This window comes from Telmatherina bonti, assembly GCF_933228915.1.
Source record: "Telmatherina bonti genome assembly, chromosome: 2".
NCBI classification, from domain to species: domain Eukaryota; kingdom Metazoa; phylum Chordata; class Actinopteri; order Atheriniformes; family Telmatherinidae; genus Telmatherina; species Telmatherina bonti.
This window is the reverse complement of record NC_136620.1, coordinates 12,238,808-12,265,950: the sequence shown is the minus strand read 5'-3', so window position 1 is coordinate 12,265,950 and position 27,143 is coordinate 12,238,808. Positions and strand designations below refer to the sequence as shown.

General features: G+C 39.0%; 1 protein-coding gene across 1 annotated transcript in view; it reads left to right on the top strand.

The window, feature by feature from the left end:
- Window positions 1–2,523: 2,523 nt before the first annotated feature.
- syt9b (synaptotagmin IXb) overlaps window positions 2,524–27,143 on the top strand; it is a gene marked incomplete at its 3' end in the record, with an annotated part of 56,855 nt that continues 32,235 nt past the window's right edge. Inside the window, exon 1 of the mRNA XM_079259148.1 lies at window positions 2,524–2,686. Within this exon, the coding sequence (XP_079115274.1) occupies window positions 2,539–2,686 (148 nt within the window). The 5' untranslated portion in view covers window positions 2,524–2,538. The remainder of the gene's footprint in view (window positions 2,687–27,143) is intronic.

The following is a 27,143-nucleotide window of genomic DNA, read 5'->3' as shown; positions in this document are numbered from 1 at the left end:
TTGTTTAGACAGTCATAAAACAATCAGAAAAAAGATGCATAGGGGGAAAAAATCTGATTCAGGTCACTTCAGTCTGAACGTTGGTGTGTTTGTTTTTCCTCTTTTCCTTCAGCTTATGTGTTTTTTTTTTTGTTTTTTTTTGTTTTTTTTTTAAACTTCCCCAGATATCTGTCAGTTTTCTGTAATTGGAGATGCTGCAGGTGGTGTTTAGTTTCCTCACACCTGTAGCAGCTGTTTGCTTGTTTTTAAAGATTAAATGTCGTCTACTGTTGATTTTTACCTGTATGTCTGGTTTCTGTAATGAATTATTGTGAGGACCTGGAAGTTCAGCCACACACAAGGAGCTGTAAACGATAACCAGTTTATTTGTGAATAAGGAATGTGAGATGAGACTTAGAGGATCAATCCAGGTGAATGAGCAGCTGTTAGAGTCCAGGCTTCAGAGACAGGGTCAGGATGGAGGCAGGAGGTGAAGATTGTCATGATTTGGGTTTTTCCTGTGCTTTGTTTTTGGGCTTCCTGTTTTATTTTGTAGTTTTTCCTGTCTTGGTTCTTGGTTAGCTTCTTAGATTTCCTGTTCATTGATTTGGTTCACCTGGGTTCATTTAGTTCATTTGTTTCACCTGTTTCTCGTTCGGTTTTTCCTGTGTATTTATACCACTCATGTTCACTCATTGTTGGCTGGATCATTTTGTACCTCAGTTTAGTTTGTCTGTTCTGAGTTCCCTGGGTTCCTCTGAGGAGAATAAATCTGTCTGAGTTCTGCATACCGGCTTCCCTCATCTCTGCAATTGGGTCCACACCACATCCCCACTGCTTCCGTGACAGAAGATTATGGCAAAGTACTTATCCAGGATGAAAGACAAAGCTCGGGGATCCAAAGACAAAGCAAGGGTCTGTGACCAGAAAATCCAAGAAACTAGAGGTGCCCGTTGTGGGCAAGGAGAGTAATCCTGGGACGTGAAGCAGTAGGTCGGCAACTGGAGACGATCCGTAGAACGCTGGAAAACAACTAGACATGAATCTGCTGCTAATCTGGCAGAGAGGAAGAGATTGGAAAGAGTTTAAGGAGGTTGTGAGACATGAAAACCAGGTGAACTGAATGAAACTGATGAGAACAGCAGAGGCAAGTAGGAAGCTACAGGTGGATGGAGTTTCCACTGATGAGAGCCAGCAGATCAGGGAAAAAGTTTCTCCCTTTTCCTTCTTCTTTCTTTTTTTTTTCTTTCCCGTTTACGTTCTTTTCTTTGTCCCTAATGATGGACGACCCTCTTGTCCATCATTAATATCCTGCAAATAAAAAACTAAAGAATAATGCTTACATTTTCAAGAGAAGCTCAGTATAATAAAGCTCGTCTTGGTAAAGCAAATTTGTTCGGCACAACACCGGAGCCAGACCAGCATTCTGCCTGCAAAGATGCTGAACACGAGAAGAAAAACAAAAAAAAAAAAAAAAAATAAACGTGTTGCTGAAAGCAGCTGAATAAAAGTCTGACAGCTCGGTGCTGTTTGTTGATGTCTAAAGGTCCTCTCCTAATATGTGAGACAGCGCTGCACTGAGGAGGGAAGCCTTTATTACCCCCTTCATTGGGGCTTTCATGTGACATTTATCAGTCCTTCTTGCCCTTCATTACTTCCCTGGTAAAAGGTCAGGCAGGCTGGTGAGGGTCCTCTCAGGTGTCCCCCCCCCCAGCTCGACCTGAAACATCTGCTACCCAGCAGCACATGGGGATAGAGCTTCATTACCTGTGTGCTTACATGCTGAGAAATCTTTGTCTTCCACTCAGAAGACACTGGAGAGAAGGGCGAGGATGAAATGAGGAATTTCACGCTTTTTTTTTTTTTTTTTTTTTTTTGTTGCTCAGGAAGACGTGACGCACAGATCTATCTGGTTCCTCACAGAGGACTTCTCACTGAGGTGGGGAGGCTGATGCCCGGATAGCTTGGTGGTGGAAGTGGAGAGGGGGGTGATGGTGATGGAGGCTGAACTTCCTGTCTGTCTCTGCATCCCAGTGCATTGAGAAATAACTGAGCGCAGTGAAAGCCGCGCATTCATGCAGGGACCTTGGCTGGCGCTGCTGAAGCCTGGAGGCTGATTCTGCAGCATCACTTAGCTGCAAGCAGGAGACACAATAGGAAGAGAGAGAAAAAACAGGAAACAAAAGCAGAGAAGGAAGGAGGGAAATAGCGAGTGACGCGCGCAGATCTGGAGTCGGTTTAATTCCTTCCCAGCAGAACCAGCGCATGTGGATGCTTTTTTTTCTTCTTTAAACCAATTTAAAACTTTCAACTTTTAGTCTTAAAGCTCCTGCTTTCATTGAAAACTCCATAAAAACTTGGGTAAAATAGACTTTTTAGCGGCTGGTTTGCGTGCGTCGGGCGCACGGGAAGTATCCAGGGGTGTAGCCGCGGTGCTCGCGCTGGAGACGTTGTGTGTTGTGTTGAGCGATCTCGTGAGTGCGTGAGAGCGTGCGTGTGGCAGAGGGAGGTGGAGGATCAGCCGGAGTGGCCGACTATTCAGAAGGATGCTGGAGGGCAATGCCTGCAGAAAGAGAGGATGAGATTTGTCGAAAGGCGCTGGAACTGCTCTCCGACCTGTGCTCCAAGGGGGAGGTGCAGGACGACAACTGCCTGGATTTCATCTACTACTTCAGGGACCTGGCCAGACCGCGATACACGGACTCAGGTTAGTCTCCACGCTTCTCCCAGCAGAGTTGTGCCGTCTTCAAACCGCGCTCCAGATGTGGATGAACAACTTTTTGGTTTCAGAGAAGCAGTGAGTAGACTTTAAATACAAAGGGGAACCAACTTAAATTAATCTACCACTGCAGAAGAAGCACAGAAAATGTTATAAAATACTGAAGACGCGCAAGTTTTGCGCCAAACTGAATGCACTATTGTGCTTTCATAACTGAGCAACAAAAAGTATTTGGATCTTTAAAGAAGCTTTGCATCAAAGGGTGTGTAATTTCAACCATCCATTCGTGTATTAGTGGCAATTCTGGCAGTAAAATGAAAGAAAACCCATTTTTTCTGCTGGTGAAAGTGCACAAACATCCTGTTTAACATGTTTCAGCTTCACTGGAAATCTAAAAGGAGAAGGAACTTGTTGCTTGTGTCCATTAGCACCAGAGAAGCTCACAAAGCGCTCCAGATCCATATGTTTGTTTGGTCCATTCACAACCCAGACTGAATGGGAGTGCTGGTTTAATTTCTCTTTTTCACTTAGGCAGCCAGAGAGAGAGAGAGAGAGAGAGAGAGAGAGAGGGAAAGTGATAGAGAGCCCCACCCATTATTCCTCCTAACTCTCAGAGCTGTGCAGACATAGATGTGGAAACAAACCAAAGACAGATGAGCTCTGTATTATCATTGATTTTAGACTTCAGGTCTGGAACAGCTGCTTGAAGTTTCTACATATGGAAATTGTAGAAAAAGGCATCACCTGTAAAACTAGAGAAAGAATCCGAACCATGAAGATCACATGGATATTACCAAAGGAAGGTTCATAGATGGTTTTCTATCTCCTGTGGTTCCATTAAGCCACTCCTCTTCTCTCTTCTGGGATCAAATGTTCCGTTTAATGTTCACATGTGGAAGCAGTCATATCAGCATATATAGGTTATCAGCATATAGTCACCATGTAGATGCATGTAAATTCTGTAAAAAAGAAAGTAGTTTCCGTTCTCTTTTTCACCGCTACATGAATGTAGACATTTTTGGTGAATAGCCGGAACCTCCAAACATGTTACAATCCATTATTAAACATGTATGATGAAGAGGAGATTCATGCTCCCAGATTAGTTCCCCAGAGATGCTGTGACCCACTTTTGACTACTATAAATGCACATACATACAGTTTGATTCACGAGAACCAACTGTCCCTCCGAACACTGCGGGGGAGGCTGGAGCTTTTGATTATCAAAGTTTTCACATTTTGGCAGCTTCATAGTGTACATCCGGCCGACTCCCAAACAAGTGGCACACAGGCAAAAGGCGTCACAGGAGAAGCTGCTTTTTCCATTTGCGCTATATAATTGACCCATGTGAGATAATGATCCGTGCGGTTTATTATCATTTAAATCAGCCATTATCATCAATCTTGAATCAATTACAGAATTTCCGGTACATTATAGAAATCACTTGCTTCTGTACATTACATGACATTATAATCTCCACTCTGGATGTGGGCGGCAGGTCGGTACAGGGGTCAAGATGTCTCCACCCATCACGCTGATAATGAAACAAATGTAAGATATTTAAAACAAAAAGGCTTATTTAACAGATGTTCAATGAAATATTCTGATTTCGGCTCTGTGATGGTCTGGCAACCTGAGCAGAGTGTATCTGCTTCTAGCCCAATGATTGCTGGGATAGGTTCCAGCTTCTCACAACCCTTAATTAGATGAAGTGGTTAAGAAAAAGGATGGAGGAATGGAGGAAGGGACGAACGGAGGAATAGACAGATAGATGGAAAGGTGATAGATGGATGGATGGATGAATGGACAGATGGTAGGATGGACGGACAGATGGATGGATGGATGGATGGACAGACGGACAGATAGAGGGATGGACGGACGGATGAATGGATGGTTGGACAGATGGATGGATAGATGGATGGATGGATGGATGGATGGATAGATGGCCAGATGGATAGATGGATGGATGGATGGAAGTATGGATGGATGGATGGATGGACAGATGGATGGATATATGGATGGATGGCCAGATGGATGGATAGATGGATGGATGGATGGATGGATAGATGAATAGATGGATGGATGGGTGGATAGATGGATAGATGGATGGATGGACAGATGGATAGATGGACAGATGGATGGATGGATGGATGGATAGATGGACAGATGGATGGATGGATGGATGCATGTATGGATGTATGGATGGATGTTATAGAAAATGAATGGATGGATGAATATTCTGGTCTGAAAGTCAACTCTTCTAAAGGTTAAGTCATGAAAACTGTGCAGAAGTTCTGGCCTGTAACTATAAATGCAGGGGCGATCAAAGCTGATCAAAGCAGCTGACTTACAGGTTTCCTTGTGTCCTGCTCCAACTCACATGGCTTCCATTAAATGGATCCAAAAGGTAATGGAGTGCTGCACTTTTGAGGCAGTTGTGCTGCAGCAGGGAAACATAGAAAAGCAGCAGGTTTGTGTCCCTCAAGGACCCAAGCTCGACACCCCTAAACTCATGCATTGCCATTTATAACTTATCAATTGTTCAAATTTCCCCCTTAAACAAGCGATGAAATAACAACACCTGCCATTAATGTCGTCATTTTGATCATGTTAAATGTTATAAAGTCAACAATGTAATAAGTTGACAAAAATTGGTTTTTTTTCAAACTTTCCTTTCCATTTAGATCAGAACAAACAGCAGGGGTTTCTTCAACAAGGATGATTTTACAAATTTCAACACACTAAAAAGTTATGGTAAAGACTGGGTCCGGAAACGAAAAATATACTTTGTCAACCCAGCTGTTGGAGACAAGTAAATGTACCAATTTTTAAAATTGGTACATTTTGTGCCTTCTTCACTACTTTTATAAGAACAGTTCTGCATCACTTTGAAGAAAAAAAAACTGTCTAGTTCTGGTACAGAAATACTCTTAAATCCTGCATGGAAATGTAGAATGGTGGGAGGAAAATGGTGGGTCTGGAGAAAACCCAGGTGGTCACGGAGAAAGAGCACCTGTGAAAATCTCACCAAATACCTACTTGTTGCAAAGGGGACAATTAAATCCATCAGCATGCAGCAGGGACCTACCTGTTCTCACTTTCACCCATCTTATATGCCTCAAAATCGAAGGAAGGTGTTTATGTAAAGTACAATTTCCTGTTGGTCTAGCAAATGGATGACTGAATACATTTCCAAACAAGCTATTTTCAGCAATAAAATGTGACCTTCTACCACAGTCGCCCCTTTTTTCTGCTCATAGATTGCAGCAGAGGCTTTGGTATTTCAGTAATTTGCAATCTGTCATGGTGCTGCTCCCTTCATAAAATCTGACACAACATCAGGAACAGCTAAGAACTCAAAACGATCTTAGATGATGAAATTTCAATGTCAACAGACGGCACAATGACGGCTAATTTCTATTGTTCCAGAAGCATGGACCTATTTCAGCCTTATGTCTTCATTTCCAATGAGGTGCTTGTCATACGATGCATTCAGCTGGACATGTGGTGTCTTTATTCATTTTGTCTGATAGCTTTAGTCCTATAAAGTCAAACGTAGCATCATTGATACGCAAAGTTTCAGAGATGTTTTGCATCACTTAATGATAAAAATTTTGCTCAAAATCCTGTTGAACATAATCTGATACTTGTTTCTGCCCCCGAATGGAGACCAGGAAGCACAAGATTACACTATAATTTAATTTTATCATTTGATTTATTTATTTCAAACACAGCTCTGCACAACCTCACATCACAACAAAACAAAGTATTTAAAAACCCATCTTAGTGCACCGCCATGATAGAAAAGGAAGCATGAAAACTATAATCTAATCTAATCTAATCTAATCTAATCTAATCTAATCTAATCTAATATAATATAATATAAATCAATTAAATATAAGATGATAATTTTGTCATGTCATATGGTAATAAATGAGAAAAAAATCTGACCAAAAAATTGGTTACATTTTTTTAAGGCCCATGTAAAAACCTCACATTCAAAAATCTGGACTTTTCTTACCAATATTTCTTGGGTTGGACTTTGAAGGGTTAAGCTAGCTTACCATGCAGTATACTGGTGTTTGCAATGGTCTAACTGGAAAGCATGACTGCTACACTGATTTGTGTTGTTGGGGGACACTCAGCAGAAATTGTTTGTGTGTTCATGACAAGCAGTTTCCTCCAATAGCAACTGCTGTTTTTCTTCTTTTTTTTTTATCAACATTTTTTTTTTTTTTTTTTTTAAAGCACAGACCATTTTCTAAACAGTTTCTTCAGAGGACTTCCCCAAAACACACAATAAGGTTCCAATAACTAGAGACCAAAGCAACTAAAGTTATATTTTCTCCTAGCAGTATCAGATTTATACTGGTTTACCAAGACTTTTAGAAAATACAGCAAAATTATTAATGATACTAGTGATATGTTAACTGTACCACTTACTTACCATTAATGATGCCCTGAACTGAATGAAACAGTTGCAGTCAGTAAAAACTGATATACAACTCCCTTAAAAGACTGGATCCAATCATAAAATTAATCCAAAGGATAAATAATGGATTTTTATATGAAAACAATCATGCTTTACTCCTCCTGCACCACTGTTTAAGTGGCCTACTGGCTTCACCATGAGCCCCCCAGGTGTGGGTGCTATATTGCTAAAACAACCACAAAGCCTAGTTTTTGGAATAATATTTAATTTAATCAAAACAATTATTTTCTAGAGCCTCTCTCGATAAAAATCCTTTCAGATTTAAAATAGTTTTTTTTTTCAGATGTCAGGGATTTAGGTCAGTGATTCCATGAATTTGACCAAAACAAGCTGGTGGTTCTTCCTGTGCGCTGCAGATGTAAATGCAAAATTATTGTAATATCATGCAAAGAAAGCGCCGTGTGTATTTCTCCAGGTGGCTCACAGCCGTTTTTGTCAGTCTTTCTCTGCCAGAACAGGTTTGCTATAAATACATTCATGTTCTATGTTAAATTCCAGACCCTAAAAGGTTTAGTCACCCACGGGTGAGGAATGTAATTATCTTACTAAATCATCTGAAACAATGTGCCTGATTATCTACTGCAGCTTCATTCAGCATGATAATATGCAAAGCGGATTATATACTTATTTCCATAAATCTTTACAAATATGGAATAAAGTAATAAATTGCATTCTTTTAAATTTTATTTCTTTTTTGTTAGCTTTTACAGACTTTCTTTTGTTCTTCCTTACAGGAGGAAATGTTCCTAAACTTCCTAAAATGCATAATTTATTAATTTCATACCAATAATGATACTTAGGTATCAACCTGTAGGTTCAGGCATCTGCTGATATGAGTATCAATCCAATACCTGTGTTATTGTATTAAGATGTCTATTAAATTGATCATTTCAATAAATTATATTTTATAGCCTTTTCAAATGGCCGGAACCCATGCTAGGTTAAAATATAAAACATCAAATATAAATAAGTCCCATTGAGTGGGACTCAAAACTTACTAGATAAATAAAGAAATAAAAAACATAGTAAAAAGAGATTTTGATCTATGTAATGTTGATTAACCACATTTTAATTGCACAACAATAGTTGCCCCAAAATCAGCATTTATTAAGTTTAAATGTATTTTACTTGACGGCTAAATCAGGTAAGAGACACAGACAGTAACAAGCTCCAGTAATGTCTGGGAAGATGCCTTTAATTGTGTTTCGGTTCAAAACTGTAGAAAAAGAGTAAAAACACTCTGAACCAGAGGTGAAGAGACCTAAAAGTTAAAGTGCCATTTGAAGTGCTTTCCTCCGACAGTTCCAGCTGTTACGACATGTTAGAGCACTTTAAACCTTTTCATCCTCTCTCTTCATTAATACGTGTTGACATGTGACAGTAAACCAGGGAGGCATCAGTCTGCGGCAACTCTGAACATTTCCTTTTTAGTTTAGTTTCCTTTCCTTTCTCCAGCTCTGCCTGCAGCTGTGAGCGCTTCCAGATGGGGGAGAGGACTATGGAAGCAACCGCTGCAGAATATGTAACTCTTTCCTCACCCACCCTCCAGGTGGGTGTTCATCTCAAGCTGGGCTTTTCTAACAAGAGTCGTGAGCTTGAGAGTCTGATGTCATATCTTAGCTGTTGGTAGGACTGCGTTGAAGATGTCTGATGTTTCTCGAGGTGGAACCACTAACCCAATGTGGGGATCATGGCCCCCAGTGCTTCAATGATTACTGGTACTGCTGTTGCCTTCAACTTGCAGGCTTTCTCCCATTCTTCTGAGTCTGTAGTGTCTAACAGAAAGCCTTAGTTTGATGCTCCAATCCCTCGTAATGCACACCAAAAAAGCCAAAAAGAAAAAAAAAAACAAAACTCCACAGTATCCACGGGATTCAGGTGAATATTAAATTAACTAGTCTAAACAAGTTATCTTCAGTTCAAATAAAAATTAAATGACATGCATTCCAAATACATCAAAAACAAACACAAAGTGCCGATATTCACAACTTAAATTCTTAATACAAAAGATTGTATTTAGGCTCCTACAGAATCCTTAGTATTTCTCCAGTTTCTTGTGTTCCTTTTTCCTGACATCGCCATGGCTACACTGAAAACTACAGCATTCCTTTGCTGTTTATCCATGACCAAGTCCGGTTGGTTGGCCACCACCATTTTTTTTTTTTTTATTTGAAAGTCCCACATGAGCTTAGCTCTCTCCTTCTCCACCACTTTGGAAAGATGGCTTAGGGGTCTCAAGGCTAGATCTACTTTCTTATAGCGTTCCATGCAATTTTTTTTATTTACAGTATCTATCTGTAAACGTACCATTAAACAATGTTTATTCTGTTCTTTTAATTGTCCTGTTTGCTCTTGTGTACTTGCAGTTATTGGCACTTTAGTTACTTGTTAAATTACTTTACTGAAATTCAAATTACTTCACATACGTACATGTGGACGTGGGCACACAAAACGCTCTCTGGCACACCTCTTCTGACAACCTCACCTTTGTCTACAAACCTACATATAAACAGGATAAAGTATCCTGCAGGGCTACAGCACCGTTTGCAGCATCTTTAGTTTATCCAGATCAGCTGCTGAAACTTGTTTGCTTGTAGAATTAGCAGGATTTCCCTGCTGGAGGCTGCATGATTTGCATGAACGGCACTGAGCAGAACCTTTATTCTGAAATGTAAAACACTGGAAAAGGAAGTGCTCATTAATTTTCAGGGTTGACACACGTTTTGTAGCACGAAGCAGAGATGTTGAGTAGATTTAAATAAAAATAACCAGTGAATCCCATCAGTTCCTGCACGGCTTGAGTGCATGGATTATCTAAACAGAGCCAGTTGTAGTAGAAGCTGTCCATCACGTCCTGTCTTTAGAGGAGGGCGGCTCACTGAGCTACCTGTACAGTATCGCAGATGGTATTTTACACGCAACAGACTTTGCGTCTAAACGTGGTAACTTCAGCAGTAGTTTAAAAAAAAAAGACCTCAGCCTTGTCCAGAAAAATAAGTTTGAGAATTTTAAAGCTAAACTGTCTATGTAAAAGACCCATTCATTTCTGCTGGAGAACCACAACCTGCATCACCTCCTCAACCCATGCAGACCTTCGTGAGTTAATTGCATGTAAAGACATACAAGCAGATTCTGGTCAAAAATATTTACAACATTTCTCATTTTCCCAGAAAATGCTCAAAGTTCTTGCTGACGGCATCTAGCATGCTTTGGTGTCGGACAGCAATGTGTTTTGTATTGTAGACCAGATGAGTTTGATCCAAAGCATAGTCATGGGAACACTTCAGTTTGAAAGTTGAAATGAAGGAAGTACTTTCATCTCTTGGTGCCTTAAGTTGAGGAATTGATTAGATGTCAGGAGAACTATGTTAGGTTTCATTACACCCTTGATTGTATTTCCGAGGTATTGTTGCTGAGCAACATAACATTATTAGATATTTGGTTTAGAAATCTTTGAGCCTCTAGTGATATTCTTGAGTGAGCTCCATAAAGTTAATGAGTTCTCTTCTTTTCTTCCTTTTCCATGTACCCTCAGTCCTTTGAAAATTGTGCCTGCAGGATATTTTTGCCACTCATGGACCCTCAAACTCTCATTCCCTTTAACCTCAGTCACTGTCTAATTGTTTCTTATTGACCCAGGGCTGACTTAGATGTCGCCGCTGAGAGAACTGAACTCGGCTCTCTGGAGAAAGGTCAACTGAACATACAACTGTTTAATGAGATGGCCCCAGGCTGCCTGTAGCAAGCCTCACACTCAGCAAAAAAAAAAAAAAAAAAAAAAAAATTCAGTAATCCTGTCCGATCATTGGAGCACTCTGCCTCTGCTGGCATTATGTTTGCAACAGGAGGGTTTGCAGGTAATGCGAGGGCTTCTGTGCAATGATGTCAGTATGACCAGAGGTTGTGGTTTAAACTGAAACTGACATGTTTACAGTTTGACTTTGTGTAAATGTAACAGTGAAGGGTGAAGGATCTCCACTTAAGGTCAAACATCCATCTGAGCATTTTCTGTAGCTGCTCTATTCCATTCAGGAAGCGAGAGAGCTTGGAAGAGAGGCGGGGTATAACCTGGACAAGCTGCCAATTGACCCTAAGAGGCTATCGACAAAAGTACGGACATTTAGAAGATCCACCTCATTAAAATGACACAAGCAAGGAAACAAGGGAAAAGAAAAACCTAAAGTTGACTTTCCAACCTGATTTCTTAGTTGGATACATGTATTGCTTGTGCTTAGGAGTTCAATAATAAAGTCATATGTTGTTATTGGATCCTTTTCTTTTAAGTGTGCAGCAATATGAAGAAAAATGCTGCAAGTTTTAGTTTACTAAACTTAAAATCAGTAAGTTTGATTTTAACAGTAACTTATTCCCTGTACACAGTAGTAGTTCAAATATTTATCATAATTCTCCAATTAAATAGCCTAATAATGTAGTGAATTGAGATCTTTTAACAGAGGAAGATGAACATTTCAGGATTTATTTGGGAAAAGGAAACAAGTCAGCACTATAAACCTGAAAGCTGTGTGATCCTGTTTACGCTCTGAACACAGTCGACAATATTTGATTTCACTAGGAATGTTCAATTTTGTTTTTTTTAATTTTTTTTACTGATATCCGATACACCGATTTTGTCCAACTCTTAATTTCCAATACCAATGTCAGCCAATACCAATATTTTTGGAGTGAGTTGAACCAAACAAACAAAAATATCTTAAAAACTATCCATGAAATCTTTTTTTTTTGTTCTTTTGAGTTAGAGGAGATGTAGCTTTAAGAGTTTGATATTCAAGATATGCATCTTGTGTCTTTAAAAATCTAAAAATCACCACAGCTAATTTCCGATCTTGCATTTCATTACTGATTTTGACTGATAATATTGGTAGACCTATAATATCAACCAGCTCTAATTTTCAGCATAAGTAAGCAAGAACTTGTCCGGCCCTAATAGGTAAATTGGTTCAAATCCAGTTTGTCAAACCAGAGAACTGACTATGTAATATTGTACAGCTTGAATATTCACTGAACCTGCCTGTTGTTGACTTTGTGTTTCTAGATGTTAACCTTGTTCACCTGTGATGTCTTTCAAGTATAAATGTATCCAAATATTGTGTAATTTTAAGACTTTTATATTTTACAAACCAAAAATAGCTGGTTATGTGTTATAAATTTTGTGTAAACCATCCATTCAATGCTTTTTTTTTTTTTTACTAAACAACTGGCTTCACATATGTTTGTCAGCTTTGAACTGAGACACTATGTTCATTTGAACAAACATATGAGGGCTAGGTCGTCTTTTAAAATCACAAATGTATTTGTGAAATACGTCTTAGGTTATAAGGCATTAAAAAATAGAAAATTCTTATATGTTGGATAAAACAACTAAAGATCAGGCTGTGTTAGTGATGTTTAAGCGAGTACTGCAGGTTATTAACTCAATAGCCTTTCTGGAAATGAACAGAAATAAACTGAGTGTCTTTGATCGGAGTCCACCAGCTCAGAGATGCGTCTAATGGGCACTTAATGAATCTTCTTCAGAGGCAGAGGGACTTATGTATCTAGTCATCAGCAGTGATACCTGCCTCCACAGAATTTAATAGAGAAAGAACTAAAATAAAACAAGCCTATAGGCCAAACCAACAAGTAAAACCAACAAATAATAGAGCTCCTTCCAGCCAACTTCAGCTGCTGTGATGTTTGTGTGGGTATTATGATGATGTATTAGGTCAATAATAAGAAATAAAAGGAAGCAGAGAGCATGCAGAACACTTAACAGCAATCCAGGGAATAGTGTGGCCTAAAGGCAGAGCAGATGGGTTTCAGTTGTACAGTTGTTTTCAACTTTCATGGATGAGACACTCACAGACATTATATCAGTGCTGGTTTTTATATTTTCACAAAAAAATTTCTTGCTGTATTGAACATAACGTCAGATAGAGACAGACAAATAACTATTTCAATTTTGGTCATCATTGTGACTTCCTGCTTGTTGTGTTGTAAATATAAATTACACCCTTCCATCACAGCAACATGCGTCACACACAAAACTTAGTTATATTTATCTAGATTTTTTTATTGTTATACATTACAGTTTATGATATTTTGTTTTTATGTTATACTCTTTAAGGAGGTAAGTCCTAAATCCATGACTACAGACAGATGAATTTGACTTGCAGTTTATATAGAAAACTGTGGTGGCCCAGAAATGTCACAGCAATAAAAACCACAACACAACATAATTAGCCACAACACAATAGATGCAGCAGAAGTTACACCACATTAAATGAGCAACAGCCAAACACTAGAAGAAGTGAGTGGCAACAGAAGTAATCAGCTCCAACCAACAATAGCACTTTATTTACACATCACAGTTAACATTTATAATAGCACCAAAAACTTTTTTATTCATCACTTCTTTTTTATTTTACTGACTTCGCAAGGGTTTTTCAAAATTATCTCACTTTTCATCCATTCGGGCTAAACTTCCAACAAAAAACAAAAAATGTCATTTTTATTTTTGTAGGGTTTTTTGTTTGGTGTGGCTAACTGTGCAGTATTGTGATTAACTGTCTAGTGTTGAGGCTAACTGTGCATAGTTGTGGCTAATTGTGTAGTGTTGAGGCTAGTTGTGTAGTGCTGTGGCTAAAAGAGCTGTGTTATAGCTAACTGTGCAGTGTTGTGATTAACTGGTTAGTATTGAGGCTAACTATGTAGTATTGTGGCTTTAGTATTGTGGTTTAACTGTTGCCAACTGGTTTACTGTGGCCTGGTTAACTGTGGCTGGTTATTGATTGTTACTGAAGGTGTAGTGTTGTGGCTAACAATGTATTGTTATTGCTAACTGTGCAATGTTGTAGTGTTGTGTCTAACAATGTATTATTATGGCTAACTGTGCAGTGTTGTGGTTAACAGTTTGGTGTTGAGGCTAATCGTGTAGCGTTGTGGCTAATTTTGTGTTGTGGACAACTTTTCAGAGTTTGACTAACTGTGTAGCGTTGTGGTGAACAATGTGGTGAGATAGCTAACAGTGCAGATATGTTGTCAGTTGTGTAGTGTTGAGGCTAATTGTGTAGTATTGTGGCTAACAATGTATTGTTTTGGCTAACTGTGCAGTGTTGTGGCTAACTATGTATTGTTATGGCTAACTGTGCAGTGTTGTGGTTAACTGTTTAGTGTTGTGGCTAATTGTGTAGTCAGGTAGTTAAGTGTGGTACTATGGTTTTTGTATTTTTGTGACATTTCTGGGCCTCTGTAGAAATAAGAAACAGTAATCACAACTAACTCAGGGCGACCAGCTGAACTTGGACTAAAAAAAGGACACAACACAAGCAAAAGCACAGAATGGATTGAATCACTGATAAAAATCAAAGAGAGTCACAATGAACAAAACAATAGTCTGGCACTCAACAAAGGAAACCTGGAGCACTGTGGGATTAATGATGAATGAGGAGCAGATGTGACAACCAGCAACTGGGGACCAGGTGTGACAGAGGGACAATAAACACAATGGATTGTCTAGGATATAAACTCTAAATAATAAAGGAAGTAAAAGTTAAGTAGAATACAAACTAAACCAGAATAAGATAAGGAAAGAATTGTGACTCAACAAAACAAATTTGCTCAGAATCTGACATTAATGTCATACTCAGCCAACCTCTCATTAACAGCTCACCATATTCTGTATTTCAATCAAGAGCTCTTTACGTCAGTTTAAAGCAGTAATATCTACACAGAGCTTTACATCTGTATATTGTCAGGTATCCTGCAGTGGCTCTGCTGCACCGTTAGTAAATGGCCTGGAAAACATAACATCATCATTTTCCGTAATAAAGATGGCTAGTTAAACATGGCTAGAAGAGGCTAAAAGAGCGAAATGGAGTAGATACAGGATTTTAGAAAGTTATAAAAACAAAGCATATATTTGTCACTCACCCCTACAAACTAAGCTGTCTTTAGTTAATTATCTCATTGGATCCCACAACATCTTTAATGGGACCAGGCACATCTTCTACGTCTTAAGGCTTCATATACATTTTAGCTTCCCAACTGTAAATTCTTTTTTAACTTCATCTGGCAGCAGAGGGTTAATGATTTTTTTTTTTTTTTTTAAATGACCACAGGCACATTTATACATGTGCATGCAAAATGTAAGCAGTAATAGTTACTGCAGCTGCTTATTAAAAGAAGACTTGCAGCGCACCAAGAAGACTTGCACTCCACAAGAAGATAATCCTTCTCATCCTGTAGATATGCGTCAATGAATGGAAAGACATCTGATAGGAATCGTGCCTGAAGGTGCTGCACCACTATGTCACTGCAAATCTTCACAGAGCACAGAGGAGGCAGAAAGATCACAAAGTAAATCAGTAGCTGTAGAAGCGAAGAATGCAAATGATTTGACGAGCTACACGGCTGAGGACTAGACACGAGAAAGGTTTGCATGTACTGGAGTGGCCTTTGTGCACCGATACAATCTTTAAAAAACAGAAGTCAATCCTGTTTACTGCTCAGGTAGACCGGAGTTAATAGCTGTCTGGAAGCAAAGCTCATGTGAAGGACTTCTTCAATTAATAACTTCCAGCATGGCGAGTTCAAGAATTATTAGAAAATACCTGGAAAGAACAAACATCACATATAAAATACAATGTGGCTAATCATTTCTTTATCTATCAAAGGTTGTCTTCAACCAGTCAAAGACTGGTTTAAATAAAGGTATTCATTTAGAAATTTAGAGTAATTTTTTTTTTTTTTTTTTTTGGGGAAAGGTCTTTATTGTTTTTCTGTAGTGTTTTAGAGGCATTACTCTCATGCAGAGCTGCCCCCAGCCACGTTTGGTGACAGAGGTGGGATTATAGTTTGGTAACTATAATCCCATGATATTGTTTGGCACAATTAGGTTTTCTATAATGTTTAAAAGTTTGGCAAATTTATTGTTATTGTGTTCCAGTTAGACAAAGAGAAAAGAACATTCTGGATGAGTAGACCAAGGTGAGCTGCATGTGGGTCTGATGTGAATATCTGATGGGATTTTATCCAAAATATGTCTGGATTTGATCATATAAATATTAGCTTGACTGCTGCAAACAAATATATAACTCACCTGTTTACCGCTGTTGTTCATCTGCTGCTGTTGGCTGGGCGACTTGTAGCTCAAAGCTACAGAACATCTACAACAGGGGTGTCTAAAGTCGGTCCTCGAGAGCCGCTGCCCCGGAGGTTTCAGTGCATCACTGCATTAACACACCTGAATAGATCCAACAGTCTTTGAAGTTCTGCATAATGACTTATTCATTCAGTCTGAGCAGGGATACATGGAAAACCTGCAGGATTGTGGCCCTTGTGGACCGGAGCTGGACACCCCTGATTTACAAAGTTACACCACTGCGTTTAGCTTGTTGTGTCATTTCATATAAAGTGGCATAAACTGTATTTTAACTATGACTTTTATTCACTGATATAATAACCGGGTTTAACTGTAACATTTAGTAATAATTTTATCATCAAATTAATGATTACTAATAATGATAATGACGATATGAAAAGCAGTGATATGACAAATAAATGGCTAAACATTCATTTTTCATCAAGTGCTGAAGATATGAGTAAAAAAAAAAAACCTCTGCAGCTGCTTCTAGAAACTTCTAAAGTACTTTCTTGGTGAATATGGAGAGATGTAAAGATCTACCTGCTGCTGAGGAGTACGCGCAAAACATGTAGCTGCAGTACACACACCAAAACTTAATGAAACTTAATAAATCATCATACTTTTGAGATTCTGCATCACTAATATATGAGGCTGAACCACAGTTTTACAGTTGTACAGCAGCATTAGGAGGAAACTCTGCTTTATTTCAGCTCAGCTAGCCTGCAGTTGGAACCAAATGACAAGTTAAACAGTATTTTAACATTAAACAACATTCCTCCACACTGAGGCTTTTCTTCTTTACTCTATAAAAGCCAATCCTTAGCTTATGAACAACTTGTTGATGTCTGTCGATACAGTATATCTGTTTCCACCCGAGATGCGGCCTCAAGACTGTTGTCACACTCAAAGTCAACTTATAGCTGCTGTTGTTGAATGATGCAGACAGCTCTGCAACAAATCAGCTCCTGCCATGAAAACAAAGATTAGAGTCTGCAAAGAATAGATTACGACTGTGAGCGCTGATTTCTCCAGGGAATCTGTTGACCAATCACAGAAGCAACATTCCTGCTGCAGACAAAGCGAGAAAAACGGCAAAGTACAGATTATGTTAATGAATGAAATATTCAGTATCATTGCCATGTTATCAAAACACGAGAAGAGATAATTTATAACTGTGTTTAATGAAATGTGTGTGTTTCAGGTTTATGCGTAAGGAGAAATATTGTTGTGTCAGAAGCAGCACTGGTTGTAATATATTTGCTCCAAAACATGACAGCAAATCAAACCAGTCAGTAAATTTCAAAGTTAATTTCAAGTCGTCGAGACTGAAAATGTAATATTTAATTTTCAATTAATTTTAAAAGCATTTTCTAAGATGTGTGTTACAATAAAAACATATAGACATCCTTTGATTGCAGTTTTATCGTAGTCGATGCTGGTTTTACATTGAACACTGACATGCTGCTAACAACATACAAGACAGGAAAGATTGAATCTTGACTATTCCTTTTTATAGTGTAAAAATAAAAGGTAATGTAAATGATATTTTGTTTATAAAACAAATTGGCAGCAGCAGCAGATGTGGCATTTATGTGCCTTCAATGATCTTTTAACTTTTCATTTTTCAAATTTCTTTTATAGTTGGCATTCTTTTGTCATTTCTTCGTAACAAGGCTTGTTTTACAGTATCGGTAACAGTTTAACAGTAATAACAGCAGGAACGCGTCACTGAAAGAGTTGTGTTTAAAAGATTAAACATGTGGAAGTGACAGGAATAATTAGCTTCCACCAAGGGTGCAGTGGCCTCTCTTTCTGCCGACGTTGCTACCCATCCCATCTAAAGAAAGCTTTTACAAACATCAGCTAGCTGAGGGCATGTTGTTTGTTTAGGCAGCGTCTCATCAAAGGGAGATTTAGTCCAAATCAATCGAAGAAGTTATCTCTCTCAGTTGACTTTGGGGTTATAAGCTTGAGGTGATTCAGAGGAAGGACAATCCATTCCAACTGGTGGACAATGAAAATTGGCCTCCGATTTCTTCTACACGTGTTCCACGTGATGAAACGCACACATGACTGCGCTTGAAATGCTTACTGAAATTCCTTCTAAGATGTTCTTTTGCTATTGACCCTTTTTTCCTGCCCTCTCCACCACAACCAGCTGAGGTAGATTTGTTCAAATGTGCCACGCTTACTCCAGATGGGGAGTAACGGGGTTAAACTGAACAAGCTAAGGAACAACATAACATAAATCCCGATGCCAGGAGTTTGATTATTACTGTATGTCGTATGTAATAAGATCCCTCTATGTGCAGTTTATTAACTTTTTAAATCTTTCTTGCATGTGAGTAGGTGTTACAAACCCCCAGCTTGCCAGTGAAAAAGCGGAGAGGTTTGTAAGCATTAAACCTACAAATAAGTTCTTTTAAATAAAACATGTTTATTTGCAGGCATTGAATTTACCCGTGACAAGGCAGGAATGAAGGACCAAAAAAAAAAAAAAAGTTGTAACACGCTTTACCTGCTACAAGTCACAACTACTATGTCACCCAGAACAACAAGTCAAGTTACAACAAGTAACCACAGATCCTTGAGACAGGCTACAAAACACCCCTACTGGGCTTACAAACACAAAGATACAAAGTACAAATCTCTACTACACCACAAAACCACTTTCCAGGCTGACAACCAAGGCAAAGTGAGGCAAAGCAATCAACTCTCAGCTGCCCTGATTGTTAGCCAGCCTGCTCCTTAAATAGGGCCGACGAGCTGGGCCCAGCTGGAGAGGATGAAAAGTCAGCCAATCCTGGACAGGGGATGGTACAGCCAGCCAACCACAGGAACGGAGCGGTGCAACCAGTCGCAGGAAGGAGTTAGAGCCGCTGGCCAATGGCCTAGATGGAATCACACAGTCAGTTTTGCATGAGGTGGTTGAGGGACGTAACAGTAGGACCTGATCGATATATTTGACCCATGACTGTAATACACACAATAAAGTATTATGTCAATAATTTATCATAACTGTGGTATTTAGTCTTGTAATTTGGAAGTACCAACATATCCATGGACCCCAAAGAGGTCAAAGATACAGTAGATAAGATTACTGACTTCTAGTGCTAAAAATAGCTATAGAAAAATTTTGCAGTATGGAGTTTGCCAAGCACAGATGTTAATGGTCGTCACTGGCTACTGTCACCGGTGGCAACCCAGAAAGCAAGTTATGATGAAACTTTGAGCATGTTAACCTTGACTTGAGGGAATCTTGGTCAAGTCATAAGAAAAGTCCTCATCACATCGCACTCTGCTATTGGCTTCTCCCAGCCGACAGTAGCTCAGCTTCCATTATTTCTTTTTCACAAAATAAAAGGGATATTTGTAAAATTTCTACAAACTACAATTGTGAGTTTCAATGTTGTTTTGTACATAAGAAGAAATTCTAAAACACGGTTATTTGGACGAGATTTTACGAGAATTCCAGTTCGCCAGGCTACCATTTAGCATTGTTTCAGGGTTTTCCACTTGCTGATGTCCTAAGGCTTGTTTATAGCCCGTTTCCTTCCTCTTTCATTGGGAAACTCTGCATTTAACTGATGATTGCTGTCAAAGAGGATGGTTACATTTACTCTTTATTCATTCATTCATTCATTCATTTTCTGAACCGCTTAATCCAATTCTGGGTCGCGGGGAAGCTGGAGCCCATCCCAGCTGGCTTTGGGCGACAGGCAGGGTACACCCTGGACAGCTCGCCAGTCCATCGCAGATTTACTCTTTAATCACTTGTAAAAATATTTCCATCTACTCTCTCCATACCACACTATCTTTACCTGATATAATCTGATCACATATCCTGCTGCTATACATTACATCTGGAGACACGTAAACGTAAAATAAGTGATTCCATTACACTTTTGCAATATACTTTTATATCAAAACGTCTGACAAACCACCTCATGAGAGCATAAAAGGTTTTAGAAAGATTTGAAAGGTTTTTTAAATGTAGGTGTTTTCTTTACCAGTTTGTTATCGTGATATTTTGATTTTGAACAATTTTAAGGGTAATGGAAGCACAGCTAGTGTCTCCTCACACCCCATGTGTTTTTTCCCACTGAGACTGAACCTAGATAAAACTGAGAAGTTAAAATATTCAGTCAGTAGACCAGTGGATTTCAACTTCCACATGAACTCAGACAGCCGTTTTCCTCCACAGTGCTTCTCCTTAGCAGCAGCAGGAATGCTCCTTTCCTTAAATACCTACGCTTCATTAAGAAGCTCAAACTTCTGGCTTCAGTCGAGTAAAATAACTAGCTTTTTGTCAGCAGTTGCCATGGTGATTCCAGGTGTCAGTTGTCTATTGATGATGGTTTTTTGTTGAGGGCTCTGGGCAGAGATGTTTGGACTACATTGAACCAACTCAGAGCAGCTGAAAACGCAGTTTCTCAGCTCAGAGTGAGTTAACCCAGAGTTTCCTTTTAGACTCAGAGTAAGTTGACCCTCCTGTCTGAAACAGGCCCCTGGTAATTACTTCAATATATTGGAAATGTGTGCTGTCTTCTTCTATGAGCCTTTTAAGGTGTTACCTATTCCAAACGGTGGTTTGGCACCTTTCAAACAAAGCTGGTACTGCAGTTTTAACGTCCCCAGGGTTCTTACCTCACACAGTTACATGTCCATCCAGCGACACCATTGCAAAGGTGGTGGCACCATGTATGCCGACCCAGAACAAGTCAATGTAAATGGCCCTTTCTAAGAGACTAAAAAAAATGTTATTTCAGTAAATTGATCAGATACCATTAGAACCACAGTTTTTAATTATATATGAATAAATTCATGATTCTGCAGTTATGGCATATGTGTGACCATGATTGCAGATGCAGCCTTAGTGGTGCTAAATGGGAATTAGTCAAAAACAAGACCAACATTGATCAGTTACAAGGGTTTATCTCTTCACACCATTTGGTTGTTTGGATGAAATCATTGGAATATATTTGGTACTATTTGCAACCCATCAGTTCAAGTTTAGCACAGTCCGTCAGTGAAAGTCTGCACCTTTCTGTCATCAGTGACATCAAAAGGATGTGTGTCTCCCTAAAAGTGATTTCTCTCAAGGCCATTTGCTCTTTTGTCACAATCCGCACGCCACCAACAAGAATGGGCAGAACCCAGTTCAGGGAGGGCATCCATCTGCCTGGACTGGTTGGGATTAAGAGGGCAGGGTAGAGAGACCAGCATGCACTGCAACTTTTATCCATGAAGACCTGCAGAAAGAGGAGAAACACAATATTGATGCAATACTGTTGTATGTTTCCACATGGAAGATAAGGAGCAGAATGATGAAAAGAAAGTGCTCAATGCATCATGGGACATCCCTCAGCAGGCTAAGTCTATGGCAGCATAACTTAGGAATGGTTAGACCCCCGCCCCCCAACTATAAGACTTATCAAAAAGGAAGGTCACTGATGCATTTTGGACCATTTAGAGCTTCATACACCAGTAACAGAACCACAAGTCTATTCTCTGACGGACAGCAGCCAGAGTAAAGACCTCAGAACTGCACTTATGTGGTCCACTTTCTTGGTCTTTGAGAGGAATCGAGCAGCAGAGTCGTGAATCAGCTGCAGGTGTCTAATAGATTTAATTAGATAGCCCTATAAAACACAGTTACAGTAATCAAGCTTAAAAAGATGATATCATAGACCAGGTAGAAAATCCAGTTTCACAGTACAGGTCTCAGGGATGACAAAGAAACAGGAAGTAATCACAAAAAACAAACCAACAAAAAAAAAAAAACTAAAGAAATACAAACTAAACCAGAGTAGGAAAAAAAAAAATCATGACTCGGTAGATAGATTTTTGTAAATTTAATCAAATCATAAAATGTTTCAGTTCTTTCAGTGATTTGCACACATTCATACAGCCTTTCTGAGTCAAAAAATTCTTTATTTTCCACCTACTGCAAACAGATGAATGCATGCCAGGGTCTCGCTCAAGACACTCTGGCATGTGGACTGGGGAGACCAGGGATCCAACCATGTACCCTCAGACAACAGCTCCTCCTCCAGAGCGACATGATGCTTTCAAAAGGATGAAAATCAACCACAAAGCGGAGAACTGATTTTAAATAGTCTTTTTTTTTTTAATCCGCAAACTGCTTAAATGCCAAGAACATTCCAGGCTGACGAAACATTTGCCACTTAGTTAGAATACAGTCTTATTGACTAATTCTGCTTCAAAGATATGACAATAAATTCATTAAACTTTCTACTTTCACCACTTTTCCATGCATACTTGCATAAAGAACAACCTGCCCCACAGCAGACAGTTGTACTCATTAAAACCTTCCTGACCTTTTTTTTTAATTATAATTGTTGACTTCCTTCAGTGAGGAGTGAGCTTTCTGATTAACAGAATCCAATTAACTGGCGCTGGCTCTGTAGAGTACAGCTCTCGCCGTCTTGATTGCACCATGCAAAAGGAACTGAGCAGAAACACCCAGTGGCTTTAAAAAGGCGCCATAAAAAGGCGTTCTCTGCTCATTTTATGAACCAAGATTAGCAAAGGGGGAACAACAGTACTTTTGCCTTTTTTTAAAAAAATTTAAATAAGAGGAAGTTGAATGCAAACAAGAAAACACAGAGTTGTTTTTATTTCCACACAAAAGCTGTGCCAGCTGAAAACACCAGCGGCGATACTGTACTGGGACACACCGCAGATCATTTCTGAAATGAATTCATCAGCAGATCCTTCCCAAAGCAGAGATGTGCTCTAGAACAGCGAAGCTGTCTCATTTCACCAATCACAGTGCTGACTGTGCTGTAATTATGACAAGCATATAACGTGGCCCTTCGTTGACATATTCACACTTTTAGGGGTTTTCTCATTTTATTTACCATAAATCTGTTCACGTCGCTTTGATATAAAAAAGAAAAAAAGAACTAAATGTAGGGATTGCCTGCTATGAAGTGAAAAATAAATGTGAATAATGAAAAGTACAAGTTTACATTTCTATCTTTTAATGAGATTTAATCTCAGAAAATAATAAACATTAAATAAATTAAGTTCCATCTTATGGACATTTTTACTTAAATGAAATTATAATTTAAACTGTTAACATGGATTACAACTGTGCACATCATATTACTATATTCATAATTTAGTTTTATCACTACTGAGCTACAAGCTGTAATTATTTTAAGATCCTTAATGTTTTCTTAGTTGTCTTCATGACCACCTGATTCAGTAGTCTGTGTTAAAAAGTATTAAATCAAAGACTGTGTTGTAAAAGATGCAGCATGTGCTTATATTTGTCAACACTGATCTCAAAACCACTAGTGATTTGTCCCAGTATGTGTTTATAGATAGCATGATGGTTTCCTGGAAACAGAAGTGCGGTATATCAGGGTGCCGTATGGGAAGCCAGTCTCACTTCATGTGCTGAACTTTCCCAGTCGAGTTGTTGTGTGAAAGACAAAACTGTGAGTTCAGAGTGTTGCAAGTGACATGTCCTGATGTTAGGTAAGCATGGTCATTACATGGCACTTGTGACAACATACTCTTTTCAACTTGTTTTAAATCAACGGACTGACTTGTCTAAAAATGAACTTTTACTTTAAGCTGATTGAATTCGGGTCCCATATGAATAGTAACTGGCAGGAAATAGACCCAAAAGCAGCACCAGAGGTTTAGTCGAGTTAACAGTTCCTGAAAGCAGCACAGGAGATCCAGGCAAATTAACAGTCTTTATTAGATTTGCTTTGAGTTGAATGTTTTGTGTTGGGGTTGAACTCTGGTTTCCAGCGTGCCAAGCAGAGTAAATATCCTCTAGGCTTCCTGAGTAGGCAAGAAGCAAAAGTGGTGTCAGAGAAGAAAACCACTAACTCACAGGTGGTGGTCCTCCAGGACAGAAATCCAGAAGACTCTGGAGTGCAGGTTCCATTGGTGAGACAAAGGACGTTAGTCACGATCAGGACGGTAACAGGCAGGCAGTTCAGGATAGAGTGCATGAAGGTCAGGCATGAACGCAATGAGTGAGTGGGGGAGGCTGCATATATTGTCATAAATGTTACATGTTCGTATGTCAAACCTTGGACTAGCTGGCTTGAACCTTGAATTTCCCCTCAGGGATGAATAAAGTATCTTTGATTTGATATAAATAGGCTAAACTGGTGATGAACATGTGGCAGTGGCAGGTGAGGGCAGGTAACTGATGAGAGGTGTGGCTTAGCAGCAAAGCAGAAAGAGGCAGGGCTAGTTGTGACAATAAATGGTGAGGACATTTTGACCAGATCTATTAGGATCCCAGTTTGCAAATAATAATTGGCATGTGCAATATAGAATTTTGCATGTGGGACTGAACCACAGTTTGCAGGTGATTTACTAAGAGGGATTGTGTAGATGGTTGGAAGATGCGAGCCTGTTGGAGGCATGGTTTGTAGCATGGGGAGTTTGAAAAAAAAATTCAATCCTGTAAAATTGGAGAATAAATAAATAAATAAATGAATAAGAAAAATAAATAAATAAATTCATAAATAAATAAATCATCCACTGACCCAAAATATTTTGCCACAAGCTTGGTAATTATGCCTTTGTTGTCACAGACATGCGGCACACTCAGCAAATGTTTTATGATTTCTACCCATGCTCAGTGTCTGTGGGGGGACAAGCTGCAGTTCAGTCACCTGCCCCTGTTGATCTGGACAATCCAGTTGCAGCAACAAAATAAAAAAAAAGGAAAACAAAAAAAAAAGAGTGCGAGGAAATCTATAACCGGCCATCTGACGACATATTGCATGTCTCTTACAACACATCTGAAAAACAGGATTGGGAGATCCCAGATTTGACAACTATGATACTCTGTAATGATGCAGATGCAAAGAAAAAGTGCAGACTTGTGTGCAGTTTTTTCATTGTAGTTAGACTTGACTCTTCTTCCTCCTGGCTCCAAATCCATCCTGATTTCCTCCAGAAACTCCAAAATGCTGGATAAGCCATACGTTTGGAGTATTGTTTTCTCATTCCTCCTAAACATACTCACACAGGGGTAAACAATACATTCTTTGTGTGTATTTGCTTCATTTTGTTGTATCCTTCTTCTGACAATGACCACAGACCTGTGCATAATTAGCCACACTGTTTGCTTGACCTCTTGAAACGTGTTAAATACAGGCGCAGTTTCAATCGGCAAAATCGCTCTTGGGTTTCATAATCACATTGCAGGTGCCAAATTAATATATTTACATGAAGAATAATGTGTATATTTATTGTGGCAGATGTACCGACTGGATTGAAAGATTTTGAAAGACGCACCCTCGGTGCAGGCTGTTAGTGAATCAGTTTGCAGACGTTTCGGCCTAGTGTTGGCCTCGATGTGCTCATTGTTGCACCTTTTTGACATGTAGTTGCTCGACTGATTGCGAGAACTTTCCAGCCTTGATGACTACAACCGGTTCAGACCTGATATTAGCTGATGTGGAGTTTAAAAGTTAATCAATACGTTTCAGTTGTAAACTTTCGGAGTCAAGAGTTCAGAATGATGAAAACTGAACTTTAATCCAAACCTGCTGCGTTTTTCTTTTTTTTTTCCTGTTATCTTAAAAGGCTAATGTGTGATATATAGCAGATCAAATATGTATCATAACCTGAGAAAATAGGCTTTTTTTTTGGATCACTGGGCAGGACGGATGCTATATTGTTGACATGTTCAGTATCTAGAAATGACGACCTTACTGTCTTTACTGTCAAGTGCAACATGGGCAAAAACATGAATCAAACAAGTGGAAATGGATTCTGGACACACTGCATTCATGTTCACAGCCACCTGCTTTACTGAAGACGCCAATGATAGTTGTTGCCATGGAGACCGTTCAGCTCTGTAATCTCCGCATCTTGTGCCATTTGATTACAAGGTGCATATCACTGCTAGATATAGATGATTATTGGCATGTTCAGCATATACTGTACCGGTGTACAAGGAACCTCCTGAAATAATCAGACTGTTTTACTCAACAGTTTTACTTTGTGAAAAAAATAATGCGTTCTTCAAAATAACGTAAAATTAAAAAGTGTCTTAATATCGTCTACATTTAAAAGATTCAATACCTTTTATTTTTAAACTGAGTTGTTCATTTGTTTTGTCTGTTTGTTTTGGTCTTTGCAGCACTTTGACTTGCATGTTTGCACAACAGATATTAAAACGATTTAGCTCCGTTAGTTTCTCCATAAAGTGTCCTGTGTTTTTCTTGTGTGCTTAAAATTTCTATCCAATCAATTCACGTGAGCTGCTTTTGTCTCACAGAGTACCGATGTCCTGTTATTGTGTTGAAATGTCTAATTTAACACGGTGTGGGATGTTAGAAGTATTTATAATTATGACTATCAGAGGAATTACACAATTTACAAAACACCAAAAACAATCATTTGTTATTTTTTGACGGCAGAATTAGGTGGGAAAAGTCTTTTTTTCTTGAACCTCTTAGACAGAACACTAATGGCATCCATAAATTATCTGATCTCACACGGGGCTAAGCACTCTCTGCGCTACCATTAGGGGAAGCTCTCAGCTATTTTCAGACAAACAATAAACATTGTAAAGAAGAATTCTGCCTAAACGAAAGCCAACACAAACATGATGTGTGAAAACACATTTAGGCGTCATCATGTCATGAGTAAATAACCTTCCTTCGACATGGTGAAAGCTCAATATTTCACTGGTAAAGTCTGTTTTATGGCATGTGCTAAAATATTCAGACATTTTGTCTTTTGGCTCTAATGCAGAATGACAAGCGGCAAAGAAAGATGTGGTTACAGAGAACACTGTCGT